Source organism: Nicotiana attenuata, unplaced genomic scaffold, assembly GCF_001879085.1.
Source record: "Nicotiana attenuata strain UT unplaced genomic scaffold, NIATTr2, whole genome shotgun sequence".
Lineage (NCBI taxonomy): Eukaryota > Viridiplantae > Streptophyta > Magnoliopsida > Solanales > Solanaceae > Nicotiana > Nicotiana attenuata.
The window spans coordinates 303,281-325,312 of record NW_017670693.1 but is presented as its reverse complement, the minus strand read 5'-3'; the positions used below and the strand labels follow the sequence as shown (position 1 = coordinate 325,312).

General features: G+C 38.4%; 1 protein-coding gene across 2 annotated transcripts; it reads right to left on the bottom strand.

Annotated features, from left to right (window-relative positions):
- Window positions 1-1,424: 1,424 nt before the first annotated feature.
- On the bottom strand, window positions 1,425-21,613 carry LOC109242373 (DNA-directed primase/polymerase protein). 2 transcript variants are annotated; one of them, XM_019409232.1, is made up of 14 exons: window positions 21,453-21,612; window positions 20,729-20,832; window positions 20,373-20,536; window positions 20,109-20,255; window positions 19,963-20,014; window positions 19,289-19,463; window positions 18,280-18,362; window positions 17,818-18,030; window positions 12,991-13,107; window positions 12,575-12,731; window positions 3,085-3,192; window positions 2,582-2,647; window positions 2,287-2,498; window positions 1,425-1,796 (listed from the first exon to the last, which is right to left on the bottom strand). In XM_019409232.1, the coding sequence occupies exons 1-14, from the start codon at window positions 21,505-21,507 to the stop codon at window positions 1,710-1,712; spliced, it is 1,740 nt and encodes a 579-aa protein (XP_019264777.1). In that variant the 5' UTR covers window positions 21,508-21,612; the 3' UTR covers window positions 1,425-1,709. The 2 variants fall into 2 exon arrangements, with proteins under 2 accessions (XP_019264777.1, XP_019264778.1); XM_019409233.1 differs by lacking the exon at window positions 18,280-18,362 and having other exon boundaries at window positions 17,818-18,050; window positions 21,453-21,613.
- Window positions 21,614-22,032: the final 419 nt, after the last annotated feature.

The window sequence follows — 22,032 nt, the reverse complement described above, 5'->3', positions numbered from 1 at the left end:
AGAAGTCTGATGGCTCTCTTGATCATTGTAAGGCGAGATTAGTAGCCAAGGGCTATACTCAGGCACCTGGTATGGATCATGGTGAGACCTTTAGTCCTGTTGTTCGTCCCACTACTATACGCCTAGTACTCTCTATTCTCGTGGTTGGTCTATTTATCAGTTTGATATAAAAAATGCATTCTTAATGGTTATTTGCATGAGTCTGCCTATATGGAGCAGCCACAGGGGTTTATTGATTTTGTCTGACCAGACTATGTTTGCAAACTACATAAGGCATTATATGGTCTCAAGCAGGCGCCTCCTGTGTGGTTTAGTCGGTTTGGTTCCTTTCTACTATCACATGGGTTTCAGAATAGCCGTGCAGATTTATCTATGTTTGTTATTCATCTGGTGGTCAATATATTTTCTTGTTATTATTTGTGGATGATATCGTACTGACAGGCTCCGATCCTAGCTTAATATCCTGGTTTTCTAGATTACTTTACTCTGAATTTTCTATTACTGATCTTGGTGATCTTCATTATTTTTTGGGTATTCGCGTCACTCGGTTGGGGAATGGTTTGCATCTCTCTCAGAGTAAGTATGGTTCGCGTCACTCGGCTGACATTCTTACCAAGGGCCTATCCTCTCATCGATTTAAGACTCTTCAACACAAACTTTGCATGTTCCCACACTCGATTGACGGGACGTGATAATATACATGTATCTTTTAGCATGTTAGTCTAGGAATTGTTGTATATTACCCTTCTAAATAAGGGTATTCTTGTCTCTTATACTTATGTACTGCTTTATAAATACAATGACAACCACAAAAACATTACTATAGGGCATTATTATATCAGAAAATTCATGGACTCACTTCAATTATCTTTGATTTGTCTTAGCTAAACAATAAGCAAATAGAAACCAAAAGGCGCTTCTAAGATGCAATTACTATTGTTTGGAACCAGAATGTGTAAACTCTATCTTTCAAGTTTAAATATTACTCGAAAATAAAATAGGAATCTCCAATTCAAAATGCATGGCATTTACAAAATAGCTGAAACTAATTTCTAACTATTAAATGCAACTTTTTACCTACTGGATATGTTAATTATACTTACCTTTTCCTGTATATTTTCCTCGGGTCTTGAAACGAAATTGCAATAGATTTACCTCGTTAACCGCCACATTTTCTGGAGACAAAATCACACATTCAAGAGAAAAATTCACCATGCACCCAACACTCATTTTTTTCCTCTCCATTTGTTGCTTAAATTATTTCCCAAGAAACTTCCAGTTCTCTCGCTCCTTTTACACAGCTTCGGACAAATTAGTTCAAAATCTCAGACTAAGGAGAAATAAGAGATCTGTCGGGCACGCGAATCAAATTGATATAGAAGGTTGTGATATTCCTTGATTTTTATAAAATTTGCAGGCCTTCATTAATTAATAGAAGTCTTAACATTCAAACCCGTTTGAGCACCACAATGCATGTACAAACTTGGAATGTAGCAATACATATATATTTAGCTTTCCACCAAGCACTGCTTTGCTGCATAATAGACAAAATTGAGAGGCCATCAGTTAACAGAACATACACAATGTGTGATGTGGTTGGGGAAACTAGTAACGCCAACTAGCTGGACCTGGAAATCCCCAGTTCAGCATTTAATGTAACAATTTTAGGGAAAAAAAGGGTAATAAACATTTGCCAAGAGCTGAAATGGCTAAGCTTTTCCCAGGTATGATTGCTCTGACTGGTATGCAGTCCTTTCAACAGCCATCAACCACTCATCTTCTTCACAGGTTCTATCCTGCTTTCAGTGACAAATTAAAAGAAGGTAGTAAGACTCATCTAGTTCGCGCAACAGAGGAAAAGACAGAAAATAAATTCTTGTTCTAGAGTTGCATCACATATTGATAAATGCCCACTAGCAAGTTAACTCATAAAGTCTTAGTTCTGTTCTGACACAAGCACGACTAACATTTGAACTGAACGGCAGTATTGACTATTTATATAAAAAAATAAAAAATAAAAAATAAAAAGAGAAGGGAACTAAAAAGAACGGGAGAAAATCCCAACCCTTTGGGTCATTCAACTACTGAGCTTCAGTATCACCTAAAGTTTGGGTTTTGCTCAATTAGATCCTACCGTATCAATTTTCCCTGAGATCTGAGATTCATTAGACATCCTAACCATGATGAGAAGTCACACCTGTGGGAGCTACTGTTCCTAGAATTAAAAAAAGTGTATATCTATAAATAAAATCCACAACAAGAAGCTGGAAGGTGAAGATAAACAACCTCAGTAAGATCCAATGCCTTTTGTACATTCTCAACGCTGTCTGCAACTCTTATGGCTTCAAGCCACCATTCTTTCTTACAGCTGCTGAAAATGCTTTCGTCACTGTTTACAGTTGGCTGCCCCCAATCCAAATTATGTCCAGGCAGATTGACGGAAATGGATGAATGAGGTATAACATTATCCGGGACAGGTCGCAAGGGAGATCGGTAGCCTATTAACATCAATAAAGGCGACTAGTCAGTTAATTTTTAGCCAAAAGGTTTAACTGATGAAGGAAACAAGAATATCATTTACCTCTGCAATCAGGATCGTGGCACTTCTGATAATAAACAGCCCTTCTCAGATCAACTACGTATATAACTGAGACCACATGCAAAAAGCAAAACAGAACCAAAAGGGGGAACATTAAAAAAAATGCCAATGCATAGAATCTATCTAAACATTGTTGTTGCTATTGTTTGTTTATTAATCCCTTTCTGTTCTTGAACCGAGGGTCTACCAGAAACAATCTCTCTACCCTCATAAGCTAGGGGTAAGGTCTACGTACACATTACCCTCCTCAGACCCCACTTGTGGGATTTCACTGGGTTTATTGTTGTTGTTGCATAGAATCTATCTAAACTCTGTAAGAGATAATCAGAGGACAACTATATCCGATGTTACCAATAATGAAAACAAAAACATGTCCTGCAAGGTGCCCTTGGATGAGAAATAGAAATAGCAGAGAGTAGCAGCTCAAACAGATGTGACTACTACCAAAAGTTTTCCTTGCAAAAGTAAAGTTTGTGAAGCATTACCATGATTGCTTTTATGTTGTCTGCCAATTCTTTCACAGTATCTATTTCTAGACATGCTGTAGACCATCAATGCATACTCAGAGAACCAGTACCAACTTCGGATTTTTCCTGGAAAGAATGTAATAGAGAAAGTAAGCAGTAATCTGTAGTTTTGCACTTTAACACATGTGAACTACTAAAGCTTTTAAGCATTGACAAATACAAAACTAGAACTACAACACTAGCTTTGACACCCAGACATCAAAACAATGAAGACAGTCATGAGCCAGGTAGTTCGCAGCAATTACTATGCCTCGATCTAAAGCTAGTTGGTGTCCGCTATATGAATCCTCACTCCCCGTATTGCTCCTTTTGAACATGTTTCATTCTAATGTTCAATACTTTAGTTTCTCTAATACTAGAGGTTCTCTTTATTTCTGTGAGAAAGCACCGGAGAAAACTCTAATTATTAACAATGATACAATGAGCCCTATATATAATACATATTCTACTCCTACTACATATTGGACTAGGACATATTCTACTCCTACTACATATAGGACTAGGGCTATTTACACTTAACTATCTAACAATTTTCTAATGACATAAAAATATGTAACAAGATATAAAATCTCTAAGCAGAAGTTGGACTTAGTAAGTTTACCAACATGACTAAGCTTCATCCCGTTTCCAACTAGTTGGTATTGCATGTATGTATATTCTTCTTCCATAGTGTTCTTTTTGCTAAATCTATACAGATTCCAAGAGATTGTACGTTCTTCGAGTCAACTTTTTTTTTGTAGGTCTTTTGAAACAACTTTATTCTATATGATTCCAAGAGATTCTAGGTTCTTCGAGTTAATTTTCTTTGTTTGTGGGTCTTTTGAGACAATTTTCTTCTATGTGAGAGCTACCTTGTCCACCATATTAACGCCTTCAATCATCCTGATTTCTCCCCTATGGATCAGTATCCGGAGATCTACATAGAACATGACCAAACAATCTCAAACGGCCCTCTGTCATTTTATCCTCTATCATAGGCTTTACTTGTATGTGATCATTTCTAATTGCATAATCACCTTAACATTTGTATTTCTGCAACACTCATCTTATGGATATGTTAGTGTCTTAGACCATGAAAACCCAACATTCACTCCCATATACGCTATTGGTCTTACAACAATTTTATATAACTTGTCTTTGGTAAGTATCCTCCTAATGCATAACATTTTGGAAATGCTTCACCATCTCCACCATCCTATTTTGATGTAAACCAAAGAAATGTTTTAGATGATATAAATCATACATAAATGTTAATACGACGAACTAAGCATTTCCTATATGATAAGGTTCTATGGACTACTCGCAACGTTGATCAGTGTACTGCCTACGTAGTCACGATCCGAACATTTCACCGGATCATTCAATTAGTAGGAGTGACGAGTGATGGTAACAAAGAGCAGGGACGTAGTCACCGCGAGCTGATAACTTCTGCTTACTAGGAATTCCTCGCTGAACACTAACAATTGTGATGATCTATCTCCATCACAATGAAATTTCAAAGATTACCCGAGCATGTCGACCTAGGCTATAAATTCGTTGAATACATCAGCGTAGTGCACGTGCCACCTAGGACATCTAAGGGCATCATCACAAACTTGTTATTGCCTCAAACTTCCGTGCTTAAAATGACAGTCTCTCAAAGAAGCTAGCAGCAAAGATACCTCCACATAGCTAGTTAGCAGGCTAAGTTCTTGTTTGATAACGAAATTAACCTAACAAATCATTTCACCAACTAAGAACGCCCATGCACCACTACCCATATAATCAAGAAAGAGCTTTCAATCTGTCAATCCTTACTATGTCTGGACCTGGTAAGTTTTCTTGTATTGAGTCAAATTAAGCCACAAGCTCTATTCCTGCCCTTCTGCTAATTCTTTAAGTATCAGCCTTGCGACTATACTCTCATTCTTTAAGTATCAGCCTTGCGACTATACTCTCACTGGAACCCAAAAACTTTGATTTCTCGTAAGATGCCAGTGGAGTCCTAAAAGCAACATCAAACGATCCTTGGTCGACATTGTTTATGGTTAAGACTCGGACGGTATCTGATGTTCTTCGAGTCCCCAATTTTCATTCTTGATTAAGGAAAACATCCTTATCAATTGCTTTTACAGTTGTTCTTCTTTCATAAATCCAAGAATTCACCTGACTATGAAATACGAAGCCTCGACCATCACTGTTAATCATTGCTCTAATCACGAAAGTAAATGTAATAGGACCGAAATCCTATAATATTATCACATGCTAATGTATACAAAGGGTAAGCTCGCTTTGAGCACCTCTAATTTCTTCAAATTAACGACGCTTGAGGCACGACCCAATCAATTAAAGCCAAAAGCGCATTGCCAGCAAAAGGGACGAGATGACCAATGAACACCTAGGGAGGACCAACCAGCCCATCCCGAAATCCAACTACGAACTTTTTAACTGCAACTTAAATATACGCAGTTGCTGGCACCGGACTTGCCCTCCAATGGATCCTTGTTAAGAGATTTGGGTTGTACTCATTCCAGTTACCAGACTCAAAAAAAGCCAGGTATTGCTATTTATTGCCACTACCTCCCTATGTCAGGCTTGGGTAATTTGCGCACCTGCTGCGAATATGATAGCCGTTTCTCAGGCTCCCACTCTGGAATTAAATCCTAATTCTCTGTTACCCATCACCACCATGGTAGGTGTTAGGGGCTTGGCTCATTGACTCGGCAAATGGCACAGTAGCGGCAAGGGGATGGCATGATTGACCTTGTCATAGGCCTATGTGCGGGATGAATCAATCATGTGGGCAATGTAGGTAGCATTGCTCAGTTAACAATAAACAATATGGGGAGATTGGTGCGTCATGACATGGCATGGGCACCGGGCAGCAAGGGCAGTGGCACACTAGCTTGTGGCATGTGCCAAGGTAGGACTAAGTGTGGGCAAATCAAGGCAAGTTAATGGCAAAGGCTAGAAAGGACAAAGGAAAGGCAAGGCAAGATGAAAGCTAAAGAATGGCACGAGGGAAACAAGAGTTGGCACGACAAAGTGAAATACGGCCAAGACATGTGTGAGTGGCAGTGGCATCGGACGTGTGCGGCTATATCATGGGCGGCAGGTTACGGCATTGGCATCGCGGCGGAGCAGTTATCAAAGGACCAAGACTGGGCGCAATGCCAGCCTTGGGGGCGCGTAGTAGCTGAGCACAAAACACATATACAGTACACATAGAGCAGTTGAGCGGTTATAACTACTTGTGAATAGTTTCCTAAAGTCTTGCGGCACCTTTGAAATTTGAAATTTGAATGCCTAGGCTATTGGGATGACAACTGCACATTAGTTCTTATTTGCCTTGAGCTCGACAAGTGTCATAAGCCTATTTGTTGTAAGCCAACGGCTGGCACATGTGCTATAAATGTACAGCCTTGGCCTTAAACGGTGAAAGACTTGCTATTTCACTACAGAACACTAGGTTGAAATGTGAGGGTTTCGAGAGAGTGTTGAAAGGCAGCAATCGACTTGTGATTGTGCCTAGTCGAAGTTGAAGTTGAGTTGTGGCCGATTGTGGTCATAACGAGTGACCCCCTTTGTATATTGTGATATTAATGCAAAGGTTGTTTTGTTGTGCTAAAAATAACTAAGTCCCTAAAAAGTTTAAACGTTGACGAAGGCCAGTGTTGTGAAGAGCGTGAAGCGAGGAAAAGCGACAAGCCCCTTTTCGCTTAAAGCGAGAAGCGAAGCGCTCACTTTTTTGAAGTAAAGCGGAATTTACGAAAAAAATATTATGCAGTTCTTGTTCATGATGCATTTGAGTCTTTAACTCTCTTTTTTTTTAAGGTATGCTTTCAATTCTTCCTTCACATGCGGCGGAACTCCAGGACAAGATGCGACGTCTGGATCACCACCGATTAGATGCGCTTTTTGACGATAGATTCCCCCCTTCAAAATCCTGTCACAAAAAAGACATCTAATTGCCATCTTGTTGGTCTCTTGTAGAATAAGCCCAAGCCGGGTCTTTCCTATCTTCTTTTGGTGCCATTAAAAAGAACAACTACATAACACATACGAAGGGCAATAAGAACTAAAAATAAATGATATGAAAAAATGTAGTAAGTATACGAAAAAGGGCAGTATAACTGAAACGAAAAAATGGGCGCATTTCAATCTTTTTATAACAGAAACAGTGCAAGAAAATGAAGAAGAAGAGGAGAAGAATGAGAAAGAAGAACTGAAGGGGAAAAAAAGTTCGCCTACATTTCGTTGCTATTTGGACACTGAAACAGTGAAAGAAAAAGAAAAAGAAGAAGAAGAAGAAGAACAAGAAGGTTGAGGAGGAGGAGGAAGAAGAAATCACATAACTGGGACCAAACTTGATCTTGAAGTTGAAAAGTGTAGAAAACATCAACCCTAGGTCGCCTCTGTTGTTCTCTGTTGTTGCTGCTCAATGGTCTTTTAAAAAAAGACAGCCTTCTTAATTAAATACGTTGGCAGACCAGTTATAAAGAGAAGCGCTCACTTCTTACTTCACATTGCTTCATTGCTACTCGCTTTTTCAGGGGAAGCGAGCGCTTTTGTAAATCTGATACGCTTCACTTAAGAGAAGCGTCGGATGCCTCGCCTCGCTTCGCTTCTCGCTTTAAGCGAGGAAGCGGTCGTTTTTTACAACACTGACGAAGGTTGAGTCAAGTCTACACTTGACTGTCGCACAGTGGGCGAACCTAGGGCAGAAACTCGGGCATAGAAAATCAACCCTATGACAACTAGTATTAGAGCGCACATTAAGGGAGCGGACTTAGCCGGATGGCGGGCGGCACGATTGCAGAACTTCGCCAAAGGGTGAAACAATTGGAAACACTTTTTGGGCAGGCCCTTGAAACAGGCAAAGATGATTCAGTTCTTGCGAGAATGGCACGTTTAGAGGCAGATCATGCGGCGAGGCATGAGGCTGCCATGGCAGAAATGGAAATGATTCACAAAGAAAAGGAAGAACTGCATAGGGAAGTACTCCTAACTCCTCCATCATAATGATGGACCTTTGATAAAAAATAAAATAAAAAGTACTCTTACTTCGAAGGGCATTGCAAAACACTATCCCTAGAGGTGAGGAGCTTGCAAGAGTAAAGATGCCAGAACCAAACGCGTACAACAGCGTGCGGAGTGCCAAAGAGTTGGAAAACTTCCTTTGGGATATGAAAAATTATTTCCAAGTAGCAAAGGTGTCGGACAATAAGAAGGTGTCAGTCACAACTATGTATTTCGGTGATGATGCCAACGTTTGATGGCGGATAATGGCTGCGGAAGTGGAAAGTGCATGACTGCCACGTACTGAAAGTAGGGAAATGTTGAAGAAGGAATTAAAATCCCAATTCCTTCCGAACAACTCGTCATGGGTTGCAAGGAAAGGCTGCGATGGTTGAAGCAAAGCGACACTGCGAGGACATATGTCAAGGAGTTTACTTCCTTGATGCTCAATATAGGCAACATGGCAGAAGAAGACAAGTTGCACTATTTCATGAGCGAGTTGAAGTCTTGGGCGCAACGAGAGTTGAGAAGGCAGAATGTCCAAAATCTCTCCTCTGCTATCGCGATGGCAGATGGGTTGGCTGACTTCGATGAGGGTGATGACCCTAGGGAAAATTCACATTCCAAGTTTAAGGACAAAGTGAAGGAAGCGAAGAAAAACGGGAAGGGCCATATTGCCGTAGATGAAGGGAATACTGGGAAAGGAAAGCAAGCGAAGACTTCCTATGGTATGGTACAAAGAAGGGTGGCAAGTCCAAATGTTGCTTTGCGTGCAGCGGGCCACACTTGAAGAGAGACTGCCCATTACAATCACGGGTGAATGCTCTACTTACTGCAAAGTTGAACAAAGAGAAGAACGCAAGATCGAGAGTAAATACCACAGCAGTGGTAGAAGAAGGGGAACCAGAAATTGAGGCATTTTTATGCACCCAATAAAAATACTAGTCCCAAGGTGAATCTGTCCTCGACGAGGACGTCGAGTTTGTTAGGGCTTGGCTCTTTGACTTGGCAGATGGCATGGTGGCGGCAAAGGGTTGGCATGATTGACCTTGTCATGGTCCTATGTGCGGGATAAATCAATCATGTAGGCAATGTAGGCGCCATTGCCTAAGTTGCAATCCATATGCGCAGACTGGTGCACCATGTCATGGCATGGACACCGGGCGGCAAGGGTAGTGGGACACTAGCTTGTGGCATGTGCCAAGGTAGGACTAAGTGTAGGCAAATCAAGGCAGGCTAATGAAAAGGCTAGAAAGGAAAAGCAAAGGCAAGGCAAGATGAAAGCTAATGAATGGCACAAGGGAAACAAGAGTTGGCACGACAAAGTGAAATACGGTCAAAACATGTACGAGTGGCAGTAGCGCCGGACGTGTGCGGCTAAATCATGGCAGCAATTTGCGGGCATGGCATTGGGGATGAGCAATGTTGAAGGTCCAAGACTGGGTGCAATACCTGCCTTGGGCGCGCGCAGCAACTGAGCACAAAACGTACATGNACTCGTTTGTTTGGTACACATTGCGAATCGCGTCGCGGAACCGTACCCACAATCTACAACATGTTTAATTTTATTATCATTTGAAGTTATAGTCGAGTCACGTGAAACGCACACTCGAATTGGGGATTATGTATCATGACTATACCACGGGAACCGTACCCAAAACCACAATGATTTTTATTGATCGCGCCTAAAGCAAGCTACGATGTTTATGATTTTCCTAAAACTAAATAAGATTATTTTGAGGCCATGATCTATGGAAGTCAATTGTCCCGTGCATCACTAAACTAAACATTACAAAAACTAATTTTATGAACCAGCGAGATCACTCAAGCTCACTGCCCATTAAAGTTTAAAGACATGCATTCATTTACACAACTTCAATGTACTAGCATATACCAACCAAGGAGTGCAAGGATTCAAACAAATTCAATACGTTACCATCAGGTGGTTTGGTAATCGGCAAAGATTCTTTGATCTAAATCCCAAGCGACTTGGCTAACACAAATGATTTTTACAGAATATCAAAAATTGGCATCGAGTCAGAACACTAACACCTATGCTATTGACCAAAGTTAATACAAATGCACACTTATATTAAGAAAGGCAATCAAACAGATTTGGACAGATGCCTTCAAATCTAAGATTTTGACACAAGAATTCCAACACAATTGTTCATTGCCTCTACTGTTGCAACTCCAAATTACAAACAGAAAACAAGACTAAACAGTACTATAGCTTTAACAAAATAAATGAACAACTGAACAAATGAATTTCTGAACAGTCACTTAAGCAAATATACTGCCAATTAAGGAATACATCATTGTGGGCTTAAAATCACAACACCCATCCCTCATTACAGAATATGACCAAACCTCACCATGATCACAACCCTAAATAATACTTAATGGATAGCAAACCCAAGCAACGAAGATCCGACAGAAGTGCAACATTGCTCAAGCCCTGAACTGCAAGTCAAACCAATAGGTGGCTAGATCCACAAGTACTGACCTTCAAATCAAGCATTAGGACTTAATCTATTAGAAACCATGAAAGCAGACTCAGATTCTAGTAGTGCTCAAATATAAACAACAAGTGTTTAGTCATAGAGATACACATGGCAATCATGTAGGCAATGTAGGCGCCATTGCCTAAGTTGCAATCCATATGCGCAGACTGGTGCACCATGTCATGGCATGGACACCGGGCGGCAAGGGTAGTGGGACACTAGCTTGTGGCATGTGCCAAGGTAGGACTAAGTGTAGGCAAATCAAGGCAGGCTAATGAAAAGGCTAGAAAGGAAAAGCAAAGGCAAGGCAAGATGAAAGCTAATGAATGGCACAAGGGAAACAAGAGTTGGCACGACAAAGTGAAATACGGTCAAAACATGTACGAGTGGCAGTAGCGCCGGACGTGTGCGGCTAAATCATGGCAGCAATTTGCGGGCATGGCATTGGGGATGAGCAATGTTGAAGGTCCAAGACTGGGTGCAATACCTGCCTTGGGCGCGCGCAGCAACTGAGCACAAAACGTACATGCACTACACATGGAGCAGTTGGGCGGTTGTAACGGCTTGTGACCAGATTCCTAAAGTCTTCCATCACCTTTGTAATTTGAAATTTGAATGCCTAGGCAGTTGGGGGATGTCAACTGCACATTAGTTCTTATTGGCCATGAGCCCGACAAGTGTTGTAAGCCTATTTATTGTAAGCCAAAGGCTGGCACATGTGCTATAAATATACTGACTTGGCCTTAGACGAAACCAGATGGTGAAAGACTTGTAATTTCACTAAGGAACACTAGAAAGAAACGTGAGGGCTTCGAGAGAGTGTTGAAAGGCAGCAATAGACGTGTGATTGTGCCTAGTCGAAGTTGAAGATGAGTTGTAGCCGACTTGTGGTTATAACAAGTGAGGGGTCCTTTGTATATTTTGATATTATTGCAAGGGTCCGGAATTTTCCCGTATCTATTGTGTCCTTACTTTGTTGTGCTAAAAAAAATCTGTCCCTAAAAAGTTTAAATGTTGATGAAGGCTAAGTCATTGACTGCCTCACAGTGGGCGAACCTCGGGAAGAAACTCGGGCATAAAAATCGACCCTGTGACAGTAGGCCATTATCCTACCACCAAAAGTTGATAGGCAAAAATTTGAATGAGCATCGCTGGCACGATAGTCATGCGATACGTCGAGTTATCATGAATCATTGCAGCAACAGGCAGAGCCCGCGTCAACTTTTTATCTAATGAATGCATCCCTTCCAAAATTCGGGTTTGTTGCATGTATTAACTCTAGAAACTATGGTTATTCGAGTAGTAGATACCACCAAACAAATTATAACTGATATTATGAGTCAATTCAGTGTTTCACTATCTGAATTAATTCATACTTACACATGCATGACCTAATCACTGAGACAAGCATATGAACGTTATCAACTATCAAGTGGCTATAATCTTTGTATAACTTATCCATGAACCAAATGACACATCAAAATACAGAAGAACTGAAAGAGCAACCAGTATTGTGATAACAGTCTAAATCAGTAGCCAACCAAAATATGGGTGGGAGCCTAGGAAACACCCAATGAATGCTCTCTTCCTATGTAGTAAGAAAAAAGACAAGAAAGGGAGGAAGGATCAGTCACAATTTGCTGGGTTTTTTGCAAAACCTTTACATGAAGGGATGGGCAACTAAATACGTAATATACTAATGCATTTACAGAACTTCCTAGTATGAAGAAAATGGAGATAATTGCAATGGGTAATTACAATATGTACTCATAGGACAACGTAAAACACAAGATATAAAAAGAAACAAACTATTCATGTGCAACACAATCATTTATTCAACAAAAGCACGCATGCTAATAGTAAAAAAGAAAAGGGGTAGAGGGAGAAAAGAAAATCAAGTCATCCATGTTTGTCTGCTCTAAAGAAGCTGAATATTTAGGTGTCACCTGGTATATTTCCGATTGAAGCAACAGACTCTACAAACATATCCAAAGATGGGAATGGTGATTTTCCCATCAAATAAGTTCTCGAGGGATCGCTTGTACAAGCATTTAGGTCAAAGTCCAATGAAACACCAGAATGCAGTTGGAAACTCTCGGTACTCTGCATATGAGACAACATTGAGCCCTTTAGTGGAAGGAATCAGAGCTTTTCCCTAAATGATGGCAGCAGTTACAACTCAAGATCTGACTACTGCCTCTGGTGTCAGGATAGAGTTCATATTTAGGTAGTTAATGAACTTATTTCTATATTTCAAAAAAAATAAAAATCCAAGAGGGGCTAAAATAAAGTCCACAACACGAAAAACATATTCTGAAGTGAGGAAAACTAAGTGCTACTAGTAGTACGTAAGTGGAGCTACCTCCGTATCAAATTGAAGGGCCTTTACGCAATCTAGATCCATTTTGCAGATGAGTAGCTTCTCACAATCAGCATCTATCTTGCAAATCAAGGATGCCATAAACACTTCTTCCTTAGTCTGTCATAAATTGAAAAGTCTCTGGGTTAAACTACAAGCACATATCACATGTAAAGCATAGTACACGGTTTTCATAGATGGTTTTTAACAACCGTGGACATACTTCCCATTTCCTTGTCTAGAATATTTTGCGCCAACATATATTGAAATGTAACACGTTGTAGAAATATAGGGAGCAGCAGATGTAGAGTGCATCAAATATTAATCATTTGTGTCTTGGTGATGGACACACTGACGCGCCATATTCAGGGGGAGGTGCCATAGTGTATGTTATTCGTGGATGACATTGTACTGATTGATGAGACACAAGGCAGTGTTAACGCGAGATAGGAAGTTTGGAGACAGACTCTGGAGTCAAAAGGTTTCAAGTTGAGTAGGACCAAGACAGAATACTTGGAGTGCAAGTATAGTGACGGAACCAATGAAGCGGACGTGGACGTGAGGCTTGATACACAAGTCATTCCTAAGAGAGATAGTTTCAAGTATCTTGGGTCTATTATCCAAGGGAATGGGGAGATTGACGAGGATGTTATACATCGTATTGGAACAAGGTGGGTGAAATGGAGGCTCGCATCTAGTATTTTTTGTAACCGTTGTTTTCTTTCATTGTTGATCACCTTACTATCTTGTTGTTTTTATTCTGCTTTTATATGGCTTTTTGGTACTGTCTCTTCTTGTCTATATTTTCATTAATGTGGTGTTTATGCTTTCCTGAGCCGAGGGTCTATTGGAAATAGCTTCTCTATGCTCACAAGGTAGGGGTAAGGTCTGCGTACGCCGTACATACTACCCTTCCCAGACCCCACTGTGTGGGATAATACTGGATATGAAGTTGTTGTTGCATCCAGTATTTTATGTGATAAGAATGCGCCACCTAAACTTAAAAGTAAGTATAGAGTGGTTGTTAAATCGACTATGTTGGACGGAGCAGAATGTTGGCCAGTCAAAAACTCCCATGTCCAGAAGATGGAAGTAGCAGAGATGAGTATGTTAAGATGGATGTGCGGGCATACCAAGATGGATAAGATTAGGAATGAAGACATTAGGGCCAAGGTAGGAGTAGCCCTGGAGGAGGACAAGATGCGGGAAGCGAGGCTTAAATGGTTTGGGTATGTGAAAAGGAGAAGCACAGACCTTGGTAGGCTGAGAAGAGGAAAAGGTCAGTGTTTTTGAGAGCGAGAAGCGCAATAAAGCGACAGGGGCTCGCCTCGCTTCAAAAGCGAAGCGCACGCTTCATTGAAGTGAAGCGCAATTTTTAAAAAACATAATGTAAACAGTGCAAAGACACAATATAAATAATCCAAAAATTCAATTCAAAAACTTTGGGACATTTTTAAATCCCTATTAATATAAGAAAATACATAATCAAATAAACTGAAAATACATATAAAATTAATCAAATAAACTGAAAATATAACATATATATAATAATTAATTTTATAAACTGAAATACACATTAAAAAATTCAAATAAACTGAAAATATAACATATCATATATATATATATATATAATAATTAATTTTATAAACTGAAAATGCATATAAAATTAACCAAATAAACTGAAAATATAACATATATATAATAATTAATTTTATAAACTGAAATACCCATTAAAAAATCAAATAAACTGAAAATATAACACATATATATAATAATAATTAATTTTATAAACTGAAAATACGTATAAAATTAATCAAATAAACTGAAAATATAACATATATATATAATTAATTTTATAAACTGAAGTACATATAAAATTAATCAAATAAACTGAAAATATAACATAATATATAGTAATAATTAATTTTAGAAACTGAAACACACATTAAACAAATCAAATAAACTGAAAATAATATATATATATATATATAAAATAATTAATTTTATAAACTAAAATACATATTAAAATTAATATAAGAAGAATAAAAGGGGGGAAAAACCAACGCCTGCCCTAGCGCAGACACTGGTCGAGAAAAGCTGAAAAAGAGGAGAGAGAAGAAGAATAAAAGATGAAAAATTACCTAGAGGCTGAACCCTAGTTGGCTGCTGCTGCTAACGTTCATCATCATCAGAAGAAGAAAGAAGAATAAAAGAGAAAAATTACCTGGAGGCTGAACCCTAGTTGGTTGCTGCTGCTAACGCTCAATTTTTGGCAAGACAAAGAAGGTCTTTTCACTTTGGGTCTGTTTTGTATAACAAAAAGAAAGACCCAAACTTTTTTCTTTTTCAAAATGGCCCCTCTTAACAAAAGCAAGCGCTTCTGCGCTTCTCGCTTCTGGGTCGCTTCTCGCTTTTTTGGCTGAAGCGATCGCTTCTGCTGGTCGTGTCGCTTCAGTAAGGAAAAAGCGACAGCTTCTCGCTTCGCTTCGCCTCGCTTCGCGCTTAAAGCGACGAAGCACTCGCTTTTCAAAACACTGGTAAAGGTAAACCAAAGAAGTATTAGGGAGAGGTGATTAGGCAGGATATGGCGTTGCTTCAGCTTATCGAGGACATGACCCTTGACAGGAAAGTGTGGATGACGAGAATTAAAGTAGAAGGCTAGTAAGTAGTCGAGAGTGTTTCTTTCCCATACCAGTAGTATTAGTGTTAGTCTTGTATTCTATTATTATTAGATTCGATTACTACATGTTGTTCCTTTCGCTTCGTTTTCTTATTATCTTGGTGTTGTTACTGCTTGTTACTGCTGATTTCTTTTCATCTTTTCTTAAGTCGAGGGTCTACCGGAAACAGACTCTCTACCTTCAAGGTAGGGGGTAAGGTATGCGTACACACTACCCTCCCCAGACCCTGCTTGTGGGACGACTATACTGGGTCTTTTGTTGTTGTGCTTCTCGAATCATGAAAAACCACTTTTAGAAGCCAGCTTTAGCTGGCTATTAGAGCAAGTAATATATTATGTGTACAACTAATTTAAGCAAGACTGCAGTCTATGACACTCTTTCAATTTTGGATGTTCCAACATTTTCGACACCATTCTTGTAATAATCTTTATCTACATAACTTTCACAAGTTAAGAATTCAAATTCAATTAACTACTCAAATTTTAAAATTTGATCTCGTTCCACTACCATTAATATAAATATACAAGTTAAAGTAACATCTTAAACTCATACCCTATCAAATATCACCATACAAATTGGAACATAGTAAAATTTAGCACTTTTAGAGGTAAAAAGGGGCAACAACCTCCAGTATGTCATAACAAATAATAACCCTCCGCCTAACTTTATACTGGTCTTCTCCCACCCTGATGCAGTATAGCAGGAGAAGATATTCCCCAAATAGAGGGAGGAATATAAAGAATTAATCATTTATGTGGTGCTGTTTGAGTACACTACACTGTAATGTTAAAAAGTTTTATGTTCTTTCATTGATTTGTGTTTTCCTTACATTTTTTATTTTTTATGTTGAGTACCAATTATAGTACATATGAGACCAGTACTCACTGTATATACATTCAGGTTCCTTTTTTTTTTTTATAAGTAAAATTGAAATGACTTTTAGGTATTCTTTTCCGATGACTTAACAGCTTATAATACATAATCTTTCTTATGTAAGGAACTTTCTGCAGGTTTCTGGTTCATCTATAAAGTGAAGATTTGGCTTCTCCAATCATATAAATCGCTTGGTAGAAAAATAAAAGTTCCATTTAGTCCTGGAACAAAGGCAGCTAAACTGAAGAGTTCAAAGGAAAATTGACTTTATTGTCAATATAAGTAGCAGCCATCCCTAAGAAAACTCAAGAAATCAGCCAACCTAGACGTAGTGGATGTCAGTAAAAAGTTCTATTCAATAAGAGATGACTCATTGGAGATCTCCACTGAAGTAGCTCGACTCATATCCCTCTGAACTCTTCTCCATTATTCCAACAGATATCAGGTATAGGTTATTACATATGCGAACACTTCAGGATCATTCAGTTAAACTGCTAACAAACACATCTTTATGCAATCTTTTGCAATAGAAGCCAAAAACATCAGTTCTCTTATATGATGTCCCATGCAATGAACCTACCTGATCAACCATCTTATTCTGCAACCTATCCACCTTTACTGGTTAAAAGTTAAAACGGCAAAGACCTCATAACTTGTGTGCTCTCATGTACTTCATAGAAAAGCGGAGCTTGTTTTATTTGACAAATTTATTGGAAAATGGTCAGCAACTAAAGCTCCAGAAATAGACAGTGAGATGCGAAATTATTGAATTATGCTAGTAGAAAAGCGGAGCTTGTTTTATTTGACAAATTTATTGGAAAATGGTCAGCAACTAAAGCTCCGGAAATAGACAGTGAGATGCCAAATTATTGAATTATGCTATTTCCATTGAAGTTTAAAATCAGCTTGGTTAGAGGATTTCGATGATATGGCTTCTAATTAGATTCATAACTTTTGTTAAATTACCTGTAGAAAAATGTTAGTGGAATGCTTCTAAGCAGTAAGCAAGTGGAGCAATGACATGTACATGAAGCACAATATCAAAATAAGATGCTAATATGAACCTAGTAGTTATGTGGTTTAACTTTAACTGCATTTAGGTTTAAATGCTATAGATCTTTTCTCAACATCATTTAATACCAAAAATCTTTTTTAAAGCTAAAATCTGAGGTTGATCTTACAGATTACCACTCACCTGGTTAATTGACTAAATCATACACACGGAAGAACATAATCAACCTCGTAAGGAACACCATCAGAGTAAAGAGTTACATACCATGTCCTTACATTTAAAACGTCCACTTGGCAGAAGCACAGAACTCTTCCCTGCTTTAGATGACAGGGCTAGGCGAAAGCAGCGATTTCTAGAGTAGACAGCTTTATCCACAAACAGTTGATGTGGAATATCAATTAAGCTTGAATCCTTTGAGACAAAAAGCTTTCTAAATCTTCCATCAGTTTCACTTAAGCTACTGATCCTTGAGCATATCTGACAATAGGCGACAAGAACTGATAATTGATTCAGCATTCAAGAAGAGAATAAGAAAAAAATTTAATGACCAATAATTTGGAGTAGTATTCGTTTGAAAAAGATATGAACAATGCAAATGCTGTTAGACATAAGAATTAATTAAAGAAAAAGTGGGATCCAAGTTGAGCACCTAAAGTTTGACCTGCACACAATGACAAATTGAAATTAAACAGGGCCAAAGCGGGATGAAGCCGATGAATATAATACCTCTGTAACAAATGCACCTGCATGCAAATTGTCCTTGAAAGCAGCCTTTGGAAATCGAATAATTAAATGACGAGAAAATTTTTCTGCCAGCAAAGCGCTACGTCAATATCAGTTATGATAACATAGAAAATTCGTAGTACCATATTACTAATATGTTAAAAAAGAAGTTTTCTGCATCAGATCCTGTGATAATTCTCCCATATACTACTATTTACTGCAGTGCAGTTCCTAACCACATCGTGTGCCTCATTTGATCCACCAAAGTAACTTCATCCACAAAACAATCAGATTTGTCTAAACCTGCTTCCTCTTTTAAATGCAGATCTTTTTTAGTAATATGTTTGTGCATCAACTAGAAGATCCTGGGCTACAGAAAATTAGCATGAGATCTAATGAAAATGTGATCCACAGAAAGAGAACATTTTCCTGTGGATATCATATCAAGTTGGGAAATAAGCAAGGAAAGAGTTCCAAAGTTTCACAAGAGTAAGGTGTGCTGAAGACAGTTATTCTTCAATATTAACCATCTTAAAGCCCACTTCAGAGATATTAGTCTGTCACCAAATAGCGATGCAGGTATTAAAGCAAGTCAGAGTAAGGCGAAAGCAAGACCAGAATATTACAGTGACATATAGGTGCATCACAACTCATCCTGATGTTCCACTTTAGTCTAAAAAGTTCTCTTTGCCATATTGCCAAGTGGGATCCTAATTTCACATGCATAAAAATGAGTTGAATGAATTGTTTATACACTTCACCAGGCTTTCATGCCAGATATTCTAGCTTATTACCATTGAAATGAGTGGAAAACATGTCTCCCACTAAACACTAGGCTATTGTCAGAAAAGTACTTTGCAACAGTGCGAGTCCATCGGCTGATCGTTCACCAATATATTATCCATATATACAAACACAAATACAAACATGCATACCTACATATTATATCGACAACATACTGCACGCAGCTGAAATACTAGATAGAACAGTCCACTAACATGTAACATCCTACCTTCATTGGAGGAATCGAGCTCCACAACCCAGTCATCGCTTCCTTCAAGACAGTACTTTTCCTTGACTGCATCAAAGATGACCTGTATCAGAAGGTCAACCATTTCATCTCCATTTTTACCTGCATTTTCTCTCTTGTTGAACTCCAGATCAAAATAGAGGTGGCATGGCAATCCCTGAAAATAGGACATACCAGTTGACAACAGCAGCATTCTTTTTTTATGGATCAGATAAAAAAATAGATGTGGCAGTAGAGGTGGTATGGCCGTATGGCAATCCCTGAAAGTAGGACATAACAGTTGACAACAGCAGCAGTTCTTTCTTTATTGATCAGATAAAAAATAGGAGTGGCATGGATCTCTCTCTCTCTCTCATAAAAAAAACAGAAGTGGCAGTACAGGTGGCATGTCAATCCATGAAAGTAGGACATAACAGTTGACAACAGCAGCAGTTCTTTCTTTATTGATAAGATAAGAAATAGAAGAGGCATCTCTCTCTCTCTCTCACACACACACACACATACACATACAATCTAAGATACTGTGATCCCAAGTTATATTTGAATATACAAGAGCTTGTAATTCCTCCTGTGACAAAATCAAGGGAAGCTCAAAAGTTTCAGGGATGAATTTTCACTAAGCCATTCCACAGTGGTGATAAATTACAAAAGATTACCTCCTGGATTACTTCATAGTGGTGCCGAAATATAGGATTCATAGTTTCGTACCTAATCAAAATTATAAAACACAATAAGTTTTAGAACATGGGGGAGGTATAATCTTTTGCCATATTTTAAAGCAGATACAGCTGAACAAACTTACCTTCTCCAGAACTCTTTATATGTGGAAACAAGGAATCTCCTTTGACCATTCACATGATCCTGATAACTGAAAACACGAGCATTTGATTGCTCTTTAGCATACTTCATCGCTTCATCTTGCCTTGGAAATGTGGCCCATATATCTTGTCTAGTTAAACACAGGGATTATTACAATTTTTAAATATTAAAAAAAAAAAAAAGACTTTTAGCAAAACACTTACCATCACTAATGGGTAAAAGGGGTAAAAGAATCATCTGCAAGTACCTTAATTTATTTTGCTCGTTAAGATCTACACGGATTTCATTCAAGAGGCGCAATAGACGAGCTGGTCTTTTTGGAGGAACTCCATGAGGAGAACCATAAAATACAAGGGGAGAGAACTGCCGCCCCTTCTTAACACTTTGTATCTTTGCTGTTGATGAACCCAACTACAAGAAGAATCATAAAATTTCAGTTAATAGTTCCACCCCACCGTGTTATATAGCATAGGATGTGCTTGAAAACTAAAATACAATTTAAGGAAACTATGTGAAATAAGAAACTGAAGTTTATTATCAATGGGAAAGAAAAAGGAGCCATGAAAGTTAAGAAAAGAAAAAAGAAAAAAGAACAGTATGTACATTCTGTAGGCAGAGCTCAACATCCGAAGGAGTTGATAACTTTTCCAATGTATCATCTTGCTTCACAGTCCGCTTTCCCTTTTTCCTTTCTCTTATCGCTGATTCTAAAATTTGCATAAGAAAAATTGACAACCACAAAATAGAGAAATATCAAAATTAGCATTCACTTAAAATGTGGTCAAAACAGCAAGAAAAAGCATAGTAGCATCCCACTTTCAGATATCCTAAATACCACAAGGAAACCAGAATATTTAAAAAATTAAGCTTTGATGATTTCATTATTTTTGCTGCTGAACTGAAGCAGTTCAAATTGCTATTCTACCTGCTTTTAAGCCTCATTTGCAAATAGAGTATAATCAAAGTCAAAGTCTTGTAAACCATTCTAACATGCAACAACAGACATACAATCCAGAATTAGTCCATTGTCAAGACAGATCTTATGCGGTATTGCGGTTCAACACAACCCTTTGGCTAAGTCGTACAATTGTAAACCAAAAAAGATTAAATTTCACTACAATTTATTGCAAAAGAAAATAAAAAACCTTTTGACGAACTATGACAACGAAAATTTCAAAGCAGTCAAAGCTTTTTTTTTTTATTTTGAATAAAAATAGCGGTTCAGACCTCTGGATAAGGAAACAATCTACTCCTAAGAGAAAAGAAAAGTTTGGAACAGTTGAAGTGTAATTGGCACAAAAACAAAAGGGAATAGAAGAGGGATTACGAGGGGGAGAGATGCCGCATTTGAAGCATTCAAATAAACGATCTACGTCGTCCATCCGATTATTTCACCGTAGGGCTGCGGCAGCCGAAAAACCATTCGTGTCAGGAGTGTCGGTATTTCCTTTGAGCGGGAATTGGCTTCTTCACAAGCTATTTAGTGGGCGTTTGGTCATAAACTGTAAAAATTTCAAAACAGGGTGCAAAAGTTTCTCAAATTAAAAATGTTATTCGAAATTTAGAGTTGTGTTTGGAATTGAATAGAATTTTGGTTTGTTTTTGAAGTTTTGTGATTGAAATTTTTTAAAATTTCCAATATGAAAATTGAAATTTTTATGAACAAATGCTAATTTCGAAAAAAAGGTAAAAAAAATTGAAAAAAGGGAAAAATTTCTTATGTCCACACGGGCTCTTAGAAACATTGTCTTATTCTTGTCTTTTTTTAGCTTTTTATGCCACTGAAATCCGGGAGAAATTCAAAAATAGCCAGATTTACCACTGGTCGTTGAAAAATAGCCAAGTTTCAAAAGTCATCGAAATTTAGCCACTTTAAATCTGAGCGAAAACACGGTTCAAAATCCAGA